The 11,629-nt window shown below is 41.1% G+C and overlaps 2 protein-coding genes across 8 annotated transcripts; both read left to right on the forward strand.

Annotated features, from left to right (window-relative positions):
• Positions 1 to 401: 401 nt before the first annotated feature.
• LOC135580980 (uncharacterized) lies at positions 402 to 5,816 on the forward strand. Of its 7 annotated transcripts, none has more exons than XM_065184941.1 (8): positions 402 to 516; positions 691 to 1,188; positions 1,322 to 1,432; positions 2,364 to 2,548; positions 2,765 to 2,825; positions 3,017 to 3,551; positions 3,660 to 3,761; positions 3,860 to 5,816. In XM_065184941.1, exon 8 carries the CDS (start codon positions 3,930 to 3,932, stop codon positions 5,598 to 5,600), a length of 1,671 nt encoding a protein of 556 aa, XP_065041013.1. In that variant the 5' UTR covers positions 402 to 516; positions 691 to 1,188; positions 1,322 to 1,432; positions 2,364 to 2,548; positions 2,765 to 2,825; positions 3,017 to 3,551; positions 3,660 to 3,761; positions 3,860 to 3,929; the 3' UTR covers positions 5,601 to 5,816. The 7 variants fall into 7 exon arrangements, with proteins under 7 accessions (XP_065041013.1, XP_065041019.1, XP_065041015.1 ...); XM_065184947.1 differs by having other exon boundaries at positions 431 to 1,188; positions 3,860 to 4,999; positions 5,092 to 5,344; XM_065184943.1 differs by having other exon boundaries at positions 434 to 976; positions 1,065 to 1,188.
• A 374-nt stretch (positions 5,817 to 6,190) lies between these two features.
• LOC135674037 (senescence associated gene 20-like) lies at positions 6,191 to 8,026 on the forward strand. The gene is made up of 2 exons (XM_065183448.1): positions 6,191 to 6,275; positions 7,397 to 8,026. The coding sequence occupies exons 1-2, from the start codon at positions 6,191 to 6,193 to the stop codon at positions 7,942 to 7,944; spliced, it is 633 nt and encodes a 210-aa protein (XP_065039520.1). The 3' UTR covers positions 7,945 to 8,026.
• The last annotated feature ends 3,603 nt before the right edge of the window (positions 8,027 to 11,629 follow it).

An 11,629-nucleotide genomic window follows, 5' to 3' on the forward strand; every position in this document is an offset into this window, starting at 1 on the left:
ACTGGTGTTCGGCTTCTACTATTTCGGTCCGGCCCAGAATTGGCCCGACTAATACGGCCCCTTCCGTGGAAGGAATGAGACTTCGGGCCGCCAGATCTCACCTTCCTGTTTGATCTCTCCGGCATTAGTCAACGCGGAGGGCATTTGATCCCGTTGACTATTGTTCTTACGAGGAGGGCATTTGGTCCAGTGGTATGATTCTCGCTTCGGGTGCCAGAGGTCCCGAGTTCAATTCTCGGAATGCCCCGTTGACTATTAATCTCATTTATTTTTCTCGAATTAAACTTGATGTCGGAGTCGGGTCGGATCAACAATCGTACCCGTTTCAGGGCTTGCCCATTAATGTCATGACGGAAGCAGACTGGTGTTCAGCTTCTGCCATTTCGGTCTGGCCCAGAATTGGCCCGACTAATACGGCCCCTTCCGTGGAAGGAATGAGACTCGGGTCGCGGAACGCGGCAGCGGATGTGCTTCGGGCCGCCAGATCTCACCTTCCTGTTTGATCTCCCGGCGATGGTAACTTTGATTCTCCTTCAGATCCATTTATCGAAACCATCCCATTTGATCTTTTACTATGATCGATCCTGAGCCTTTTTTTTTTTCCCTTCGTTCTGATTGCATTGACCCAACTTAGGGTTTCCTTGGCCTGATCTTTTCTTTGCGGGGTTCTGAGAATGTGAATTCTTGTAGGTTTCTTGACCTCTTCTGTTGTTGGTAAAGTTAGGAATTTGCTGTGGAATCCTTCTTGGTTGAAACGGTTTGTAGGGGTTCAATTCGAAATTGGAGTTGACATTGGTGTGATCCATGGAATGTCCGGACCACTATTCTGTGGATTGGCGTGTATGACCCTCGCAGTTAAGCTTCGTAAGGGATCATTTTTCAGCTTTCTTGATGTCTTACGTATTAAGTCAGACATGGTAACGGTGCATCTTTAAGAGAGGATATCAATGTCATGTTTGGCTTAGTGTTTTTGCAGGTTATATTAAGAAATCTTCAAGTTTGAGTGATATTTTCTTGAGTTATAGGTTACATTTGGCTGGATGAATGTTCTTTCCATCCTTCAGAGTTGTGCAAGCAAGGAATCGAGACACCTCAATAAGCTAAGAAGAAGGCTAAAACACAAAATCTCATAGAGGCATTTTGTTGGGTTCATTCCTGGTGTCACTACTATTTGCCACCTCTAATTAGGTATATATGTTGTTGTTTAGAATATTCTGATTGGATAGGGAATGCATGATATTGCAGTACATATAACAAAAAATTTAATTAATTATATTTTGTGGATCTCATAGTGGTATTGTGCTGTTTCTTTCATTTGCAGGCCAAGTCGGGAAAATGGCCATTATATTGAGAAATGTATATAGTGTTATCTGTGAGAAACAAGAGACTATGGTGGGAACCTCCCATCTAACTAAAAGCCTTATCGTTGGAGGTGTGCCTTATTTTCTTGCCTACATGGATGCATTTTATTATGTTTTTATATTTTGAATTATTTGATTTATAAAGTGCTTTGCTAGTATTGGAGAGATCTTCAGTTTCATGGCTCATTTTACTTGTGATTTCTATGAAGATCTCCTATTTATGATTTTTTGACACAAATATTACTTTGCTACCTCAGTTGAGTCTTGCCGACCAAGCTAGATAAAAGATCAGGTGATTTTAACTCTGCCACCTGATTGTCTGAATTTGGATGATTTTGTCTATAACCTTTCCTAAATAGCATCATCGAAATAATTGAACTTTCAAATGCTGCTTTGAGATAAGGCGGTTGGTCTTAAATATTGATTATCAATTGTGATGGAGAAGCTATAACCCTAAGAATGAGGAACAACATATTCAATCAACAACCAAAAACGGAAAAGGCTATCCATAATCAAACTATTAAATATATCTACTCGTGTGCAAGAAAATTTCACAAAAGATGGACTTAGTTGCAAGCAGTGGAATTAAAATGCTGCAAGCCAATGCAATCAATGGACTTTTCAGATCCAAAAGACATTGAATTTTCCTATATCAGATTTTTTCTTTTAGAGAACCTTTTGGGGGTTCAGAATTTCTCTTCTAGTTCTAGAGCATTGGTTTAAGCAAAGGTTTTTTTCTAGGTGGTGCAAGAAAAACAACAAAATGGTTCCTTAATGTAGCTAAAAGTTGCGCGAGTTTGCGAGTCCATTCATTTATAACCAAAAGATGCTGATCAAAATATAAATGTAGGTGCTAGTTACGAAAGCATTTTTATATTTTCATATTGCAAGCAGCCAAGTAGGTTCAGAAATTCTTTTCTGGAGACTGCATAATTACTTCTTGAAGCTAAAAGTAGCCTCCTTGCTTGTAAATATTCTCAATCTAATGAATGATTATTGTAGAGGAAAAAGAACAGAATTGGTCACCTGCTCCACGAAGAATGGGACACTCATAAAAAAGACCAACACCAAGGGCTTGTCACCTGCTCCACCAAGAAAAGGGACTCATGTTTTAGATGATGAACCCGAGAAAGAACCTCCTCGAAAGTGTCATTCATAGCATCGGGATTCAAGATTCTTCTTCTATGGTAATTTTACTTATCCGACTGGTTTCATAATTCAGATAATTTGTTTGATTAAAGGAAGGAAAAATACTTTTACTTGCAAAAACTTTAGTATAGCTAAAACTTTACTATGTTTCAACTCCCCAGTTCTTTATTTCAATTTTGCTAGTGATAGCAGCAGGTGTTTGTTCATTGAGAAATGAGATCATGAACTAACTACGTTTTTTGGTGCCTCGCCAGCTTCGAGGGATGCCCTCTGCTTGCAAAATTGAATGTTCCACCTAATGCCAGATCAAGAGATGTAAGCTTCCGTGTTGGTTCATTCTATTAGCTGAAGAAGGAGAATAAATCTGGTAGATAACTTCTTACAAGCATGACATACACACGTACCTAACTAAATGGATCCATTCAGTCCTACGTCTTAAGGTTCTTTAAGCTGTCAAATGTGGTGGTCATAAGACGTGCCTCTGAATCCCTTTTGTTCCCTTGCAGATTCAGTCACGTCTCTCGTATCCAAATAAATACGGGGTGGAGATCAATGAACAGAAGTGGGAGATGATATGCTTGTATTGTGTCCATCCGTTTAATTTTCTTGCGTGAGATGAGATGTTCATTAGAATTTGTAGTTCCATACCATAAGTCTGATGGCGAGTGCGGTTTAAATAATAGTTTTCTGGTCGATGTCTACCGATCAAGAACCCAAAATGCTGCTCTTTCACGAATCCCAGGCGACACCTCAAGTTTTTACCCAGGTAGATTTGGTGACTCTATGCCAGCGGTGAGCCGGGCCCCACTTCAAGGGATGAGTATAGAGCGGGCATTTCTTTATGAGGTTGGAATGTCTCCGTCCTCACATCAACTTGACCTTTTCGACCCGCCGTTCCTATCCTGCCGTGTGTTCGCTCCTGTGAAAGTCTTCGCTCCTCTTCTACCTTCCCAAACTCTCTCCCCCTTGAGGTTGCTGATCTCAGGAGCAGGATTAAATCCTTCCAATTCTCTCATCGGCTTCGCTTCCTCTCACCGTCGGGTATGTAGCGTTCAGTATTTTCCTTTTCTTCGTCTTTGATCTTGAACTGCCGATGAACTCCCATGGAGGCGTTGACCGTAAAATTCTCAGTATGGTCTTGCTTCATAGGTTGTCCGTTGGATCTGGTGGTTGCTTAATTCTTCGATGAACTGGAATTAGCGACTGCAGATGATCGAACTTCAAACTGTCGTGTAATTTTGCGTCATGAATGTATGAACATCTTCTGTGTCTATCTGTAATCTAAAGCCAACGTTCTCCTCGAAATTGTTCTGAACCTGATCGAAACTTGTTCGAGTGGTTTTCTGCAGGGAATTCCGTCGTATTTGACTGTGGTTCTTCACCGAGAATTCACAGCGTGTCTACGGATTACATAGGGCAATGCCATCGGACAGGGATGAGTCTGCGGTGGAAATGGTCCCTGCAGTCCGATTGCATCAAGATCCGGATGCTCCTGAACACGTCGATGATGCTCTCAGCTTGATTCGATCGTTTCAGGTGTTAGGCCCAACGAGGCATAGGAGGCATGTTCTTGGTCTTCTGCGAGCTCCCTCCTTGGGGGGATGGATCGAGAAGCTCCAACTCTTTTCCCCTTCGAGGATCTTCCGGCACACGGTGGATGTAAGGGAGGAAGTCTCGCTTTCCGTTTCTTCTCCGGTCGATTCACAGCGGCGCTTCGGCATCAGCTTCCTCGGCAGCATCAACTGGTCCTCCGTCTCAGCCAGCTTCAAGGAATGGATAGAACACCCGAGGAATGCTGCTCTTCTCATCTGGTTGATCTGTGTGTCCGTCTCCACCGCCATGCAGGGGTTGCTCCTCCTTGGACTACTGGATGAAGCATTCCCCACGAAGGCCTCGAGAAACCACTGGATCGAGATCAACAACCAAGTCCTGAATGCTCTCTTCACCCTCATGAGCTTGTATCAGCATCCGAGCCTGTTCCATCACCTGGTCCTCCTCTGCAGATGGAGACCGGAAGACATCACGGCCCTTAGGAAGATCTACTGCAAGGACGGCGCCTACCGGCCTCACGAGTGGGTTCATATGCTGGTCGTCCTCCTCCTCCTCCAAATCACTTGCTTCGCCCAGTACATCTCCTGCGGCCTCTACTGGGGATACGCCAGCGAAGCCAGACCGGAGTTCGCGGAGATCTTCTTCTTCGGCCTTGGATTTGCAGCACCGGTGTTGGCTGGTGCTTACGCTGTGTACAGCCCACTGGGAAGGGAATGTGACGCCGAGCTGGATGAAGAATCGCAGGGTGGTCCGAACCATGAGCAATCCAGTGTGAAGCCTAGCATCAGGTTACACAAGCTGAGGGCTCTGGTGAGCGACCCCAAGTGGGCAGGGGGGTTATTCGATTGCAGTGATGATATCACCGTGAGCTTCCTTTCCTGCTTCTGCACCTTCTGTGTCTTCGGATGGAACATGGAAAGGCTGGGCTTCGGAAACATGTACGTCCATATCACCACCTTCCTTCTTCTGTGCTTTGCTCCTTTCTGGATCTTCAACATCTCGGCCCTCAACATCCACGACAACGTCATAGGAGACATGGTGGGGATCGCAGGCATCGTGCTCTGTGTGTTTGGTCTGCTCTATGGTGGTTTCTGGAGGATCCAAATGAGGAAAAGATTCAGACTTCCCGGCAATGAGCTTTGTTGCGGATCGAAATCGCTCACCGACTACCTCCAATGGCTGTTCTGCTGGTCGTGCTCTCTGGCTCAGGAGGTGCGCACCGGGAACTCATACGAAGTAGAGGACGACAGCCTTTACAGAAAGCATTCGGAGGACGAGGAGGAGGACATCCATCCCTTTCTGCATCCTCTGCCTCGCGAGAGTGGTCTGAATTCACTCGGCAAGTTGCAGTATGATTCCTCGCGTCTGATCTCTTATCCAGCTAAATCGCCGGCGTCTACGGCTGCAGCGGCTGAGTCTAAGAGTCAGGAAGATGAGCCTCACGACATCAAGGAAGCGTATTTGGTGTTAGATTTCGGTGGCAATATGAAACCTCCCTTACAACAACTGATACTCTCAAAAGATCCAATGAATGTTTAGTTGCAGATGCCCGCATCGATCGGCCAAATGCAGATCACATGTTCAAGTTCGACACGAATTGTTTGAGGAGGTCGCAATCCAGGAAGAACCACATAGCCTGCTGCCTTGTATTCTTCATCTCCATCAATTTTCTGAGTGATTTTTTCTTCCAAAGATCAAGGAAAATTACTTGAATTCTGACCTCCACGAATCACTAAATCCACAAAATGTTCTTTATCTTTCTCTGACGCATTGCCTCGTGTCAGAGCATTTGCAACTCACTTTTCAATGATCGGTAGACTTTACTCACTGACGATTTAGTGGAATTCCATCAGATCAAGTGAATGATTTCTTAAAACAACACCGTAATATGAAAAGATCGTTTCACCAATCTTGGGTGAGCATTACGAGCTCAGAGTGAACGAGTGTCATGCACATCAAATCTGATTGAACTCTTCGACCTTTGCTTCGCTGCTGCTCATTGGCACGTAGAAGCACGCCGCCCTTCGGCCACGAGACTGACGATGGGATCGACCACTGTTCATGCCCGGTGGCCTCCACCGTCTCAAGCAAAGACATGAACACGTAGATCGAGTCCACTAAGCAGATTCATGGAGTTGGGTGCAGTTAAATTGCATGACGTAGATCAAAGGAGATTTGTTTTGAGAAAGGCAAAGTTCACGACTGAAACTTTGGGTACTGCAGCAGCTGATAGAAGACATGAGATTTTGGAAGAAGCACTACATAATCTCATCCATTAGGATGGAAACAGGCCATGGCAAGAGCACAAAATCTTACTGGCTCTCCCCCAAAGTGGCAGCAGCTGTCCACTCTGTTCCTCCACTAGCAAATGTCGGGCACAAGTGCACACATTCCTCAGAGAAAACAAGACAAGTGACGTACTATTCCATGCTGATAGAAGACCTCTTTATCTATCTTCTTATCTTCATCTTTCGGAAAGAGGTTATCAGAATGGACATAACAATATGATTCCATATCACAAGATACGTTTATCCAAATTATCAACTCGATGAAGCCAATAAGTCAACTCTTTTTTTTTCTTAGTCATGCTGACTAAAAGAAATCAAGAAAGTGACAAGCATTGCATGGACAAAAAAATCTTGCCAGTGCTGCATTAACTGTAAGCAAAGCTGCTGCTAAATATCACACAGAATGGTATGAACATTTTAGACATCGATCAAAAGAGTGCTGATTTTTCAGCGAATCCAAAGGCTTTTCGCAACTTCAAAGCTAAGCTATTTTAAACCTTTTATCACCTTATTCCAAATCAAAATCCAATTTTTGATATTAATCTGGTAGCACATCACTCTATTCATGCATGTATTGAACTTATCACCATTCATGATTAAGAAACAAATAATTCTTGAATCATTGTTTTTTTTTAATGGTATGTAATAATAATGAGATTTGATCTCAATAATTTAAAAAATATATATTATAAAATTTTATTTCAAAAATAAAAATTATATATATAGAGAGAGAGAGAGAGATTATCATGATATTTGATTTATGTATGCCTATAGAGGGCATGTAGCAACATTATTATTTATTTATTTATTGGAATCCATCTGAATATTAAGTTGGCACATAGCACATCTGAGAATTAACGTGGGGCCCGACACACATCCAATAATATTAGATTATGATGATCCGATAGACAAGGAATGGACCCACGTCGAGCGCACCCTCATCCCTTCCCGCTCGCTTGGCGTCTATAAAGTGACCCCCGACTCATCCCCCCTCGCTGCCATCCGCTTCGTATCTGCCCGTGCATTCTTCCACGTGAGCCGTCGAAGCTTCCACCTCTTCCGTTTCCCCAGCACTGGAGTCCGAGAGGCCACTACCGGATCTGGCTAACGGCAGCCGAGGAGGAGGAGGACTGGCGAGACTGGAGAGGCCGGAGGTGGTGGTGCGGGAGTTGTATGAGGCCATAAACGCCCGGGACGTGGCCAAGCTGCACCGGCTGCTGAAGCCGGACCTGGAGTGGCGGTTCCATGGCCAGCCGAAGCACCAGCACCTGAAGCGCCTCCTCACCGGCGAGGAGGAGACCATCGCCTTCAAGTTCGAGCCGCAGGAGGTCGCCGCCTTCGGCTCCACCGTGGTCGCCGAGGGCTGCGGCCTCGGCGCGCTGTGGGTTCACGCCTGGACCGTCGAACCGGAGGGGGTGATCACCCAGGTGCGGGAGTACTTCAACACTTCCCTCACCGTCGCCCGCGTCGGCGCCGATTCTCCCGCCTCTTCTTCTGAGGACCACGACAGGTCGACTCACTGCCTCCCGGTGTGGCAAAGCCGCCTGCACCGGCGTGCCCGGAAGTCACTTCCTGGCCTTGTCCTTGCTATATGAGACGCATAAATATATAGATATCGAAATAGGATAAATAAAGTAATACTAATCTTAGAGAAATAAATAATGGTTTGAGGGTGTCTCTTCTTATTTGCCTCATCTGTGCTTATTTATGTGGTTACTCATCGGAGAAATGTTTTAGTTTTCTTCGTTTTTCTTCTTTTGATGAAAAACATGGAAAAAAACAAAGTTGCTTTCACTGTCAAGACCATAGTTATTATAAATGAATATGTATTATATTAGTAAAATTTATAGAAGCTTGCTATTTGTAATGCTTTGCTATAGATGACCCTAAAAAAATAATAAAATATAATTTTATTATTTATACCCCCTTATTTATCAATCTTATCATTTTATTTTTCATAGCCTCTTAGTGCTGCTTGTTACTCTCTTGTTATTCAATTATATCATTAGTTGGAATCGCTTAAGGCATATCAGTGATACTCTTCAGTAGAGGATCAACCTAGAATTTAACCTTATATAATCTATAAAAGACCTACAAACTAAAAAAAAAATAGAAAGGCAAATATATTGATAATTTACTATCAATGCACATGAAAGGGGCAAGATAACGATGATCCAAAGCAACACCAAGCAATCAGCTTTTATTAGGCATAAAAAGAAAAACATGTTGAATGAGCGCTTGGAAAGAGGTTCTAAAAGTAGATGCAGGCTCGATATTCACCTAGCACTTTCATAAAATAGAAAGTAAGTATGATAAAGATATTGCATCACCCGTAAGATATATTGCAATCATCATGCATAATCGAGAGGATATATATGTTTTTTGATACTCTATTCAAAAGTGCCACCAGAGACTCACCATCTATCAAAAAGAAAGAGTTCAAGAATGACATGAGTATTACTTTCATCTCTTGTAACAACTTCACCCTAAGAATGACTTAGAAATCATCTAGGGAAGCATCATAAAATTGATACTCCTACTCCAATCTTTAATCTGGATATCAACTCTCATTGCCTACTACAAGCCCTTCACATAGGAACAAAATCAAAAGACATAAATATCTAAAAATACAAACAAAAAATTGGAAAGAACATGCAGCGCACAAAGATTAAGATGATTAAGTTCAAGCCACGACTCGACATTGGCGATCAAACTCAATAGTATTAAATGCAAGAATAATGCTTGGCAATGAATGAAACCATACAAAGAGAGATGAGTTGCTTAATAATTGAAAGAGTTACGTGAAACTCAGAGAGGCAAGGGGAATTGCTCAATTAATAAATTTGGTATTTTATGTAAGGGCTTGTATGTGGATGATAAATTGTCATAAAGCTACATTTCGTCCGTGAGTAACTCGAGTGCAAGTGAACAAATATTGATTGTCAAAGGAATAAACATAATTAGAAGAGGTAGGGGCTTTATGATATTCTGGCAAAGGCCACATATAAGGGGATCACGGTTTGAGTTTATCACATAAATATTAGAGTATAATAGAATATCACTAGGAGGCAACATGGTGTAATAGTTCGAGATAATCTGATATGCATAAGAAAAGTATTATGAAAGACTTGATTATTCCACGGGATGATTGGGAGCTGTTGGGAGCTTCACTTCGATGAGCAACATGATAGTAAGAATAGCTATGAATTTAAGGAATGAATATCATTATGCAATAGAGATAGGTTTTTCATGCATGCATTAAATTTTATATCGGATGAAAGCCTTGATCATCAGTATTTAAGGGCTATGTACCATCAAGGGGGACTTCTAAGTGTAAGTACCAACAAGTCCAATGAGAGACTTTTTTATATAGAGATATGATCGAAATGATTGGAGAGTAGGATTGTTCCAGAGGTCATATTCGCTTAAGGGAGCTCGACAAGTCAGAGGACAAAGCTAAGTAACTGAACATTACTACTTAGGGCGTAACGGAGAACAAAATCAATATGAGCTCTATAACATAATGGTAAAAGCTATGTATGAGAGTTATAATCTATATTTTCATCAACCAAGATGAATTGCTTAGATAACACAAAGTTATTGAAGTAAGTGTTTGAAATAGGCAAGGAAACAATAGCAACCCAGTGGGACTTAATTACCCAAAACCAAGCATCGATCAGATTAAAGGTGAACTCGAATAGGTACCTAGTGCAATAAAGACGAATATATTAATCATGAAGAAAAATGATACAGATGCGAGGTGATGGATGAAATTGTCATGAGCATGGAAGCACCATGGTACTATAGAGAGGGATTTTCGTAGAGTCATCAATTCCTTGCTCTTATAATGGGAGAGCATAAGGTCGTGAAAGGGCAAGGAGGTGAAGAATGCAGTGACAAACTCTAAGTATTGAGACAAGACAGAAAGAAAAAGATCAGAAAACTTCATAAGATCAATGTCAAAAAGTTTCTTATCAGGATACTAAAAATGAGGAACTTTGGGTTAATATGAAATTACTCAACCAAGGAATGGAATATGAAATATGTGATGTTGTCACCTTTGTGATTATAGGAGTAAGTGACAAAAATGATATTAAAGGTGATATAGCCCCAAAGGCAACTAAAACCAATAGTGATTTACTCTAAGAGGAGCAAAATTTTATACTTTCGATAAAACTTTTTATATTCTAAAAGTTCTATGGCAATGAGAAGGTGAATCACGATAGCTAATTTAGTTCAAAGAGTGTAAACACTTCGGATATTTCATAAACACAAGCAAAAAGTAAGCGAAGGCTAGTAATCAGTTTGATATGTGAAGTAAAACTGTTGAGGAAGCAAATGAAGTCAAGTAATTTTGCTATTTTCAACTCTTAAGAAAATAAACAAAATTGAGTATCATAATTCTCTTAGTTATCTAGTAGAGAAGCTCTGCACATGTTTAAAAGATCATCAAAGAGACACTATGGTAGATAATAATTGTTAAATCCTCATCGATGGTGATCAGTCATAATAAGAGTGGATCATTTACTATATTTTACAGTAAAATGTCATTCGAAAGGAATCAACTAGTGAATTTTACTGAGAAAAGATCTCAAAATTTGAAAGCTTGTGAGACAATGCTCGTTAAAGCTCTGGTAGACATTCATTCGGTTCAAAAGGCATGAGATGCTTGAGGCACTGATAGATAACAAAAAGGTCTTTTCCTTCATTTGAGGGAGATACAAGGCCTAGTGAAGATTAGAAAAAATTGATTAACCTTACACTAGAGTTAACGGCACTAGTGAGTTGAAGTAACGTTGGCGGATCAAAGTTCAACTATTTAACAACAACGAAGAGTAGATTGGAGCCGAGAATCATGTTGCAACTACAGTATAGGATTGAAAATTCAACGAAGGTAAGAAGAGATAACATCTGCAAAAGTTTTGATCAGGACATTAAAGGAATAAGTATGGAAAAATATCACAAATAAATTTGTATAAAGTCGATGTAATATTTCTAGGTGTTATCTTTCAATTTTATTATAAAAGATTATGAGGAAACTAACAGTTTTATAAATGAACAGATATTGCATGACTTAAGTAAATCTAATTAAGTATATGACAACTTGGTATTTGTTGCTCAAGATAATGAGAACAATTATGTTTGTATGATATCGTCCTTGTTTATCACACATGATTAAAAAAAATTATCAATTTTTTTTAAAATAAGATTGTAAATAATAATTTCAACTAAGAATACATAGCCTATCAATTTGCCTAGAGTTTTCGGGAAGAAAAAAAA

Source organism: Musa acuminata, chromosome BXJ1-5 (genome assembly GCF_036884655.1).
Source record: "Musa acuminata AAA Group cultivar baxijiao chromosome BXJ1-5, Cavendish_Baxijiao_AAA, whole genome shotgun sequence".
Taxonomy (NCBI): Eukaryota; Viridiplantae; Streptophyta; class Magnoliopsida; order Zingiberales; family Musaceae; genus Musa; species Musa acuminata.

Bases quoted from the DNA above. Each gene is read 5' to 3' on its own strand.
- LOC135580980 (XM_065184941.1), top strand. From the start codon at position 3,930: ATGCCATCGGACAGGGATGAGTCTGCGGTGGAAATGGTCCCTGCAGTC.
- LOC135674037 (XM_065183448.1), top strand. From the start codon at position 6,191: ATGGAGTTGGGTGCAGTTAAATTGCATGACGTAGATCAAAGGAGATTT. The intron at 6,276-7,396 runs GTACTGCAGCAG...GAGCCGTCGAAG, and splicing joins GTTCACGACTGAAACTTTGG to CTTCCACCTCTTCCGTTTCC.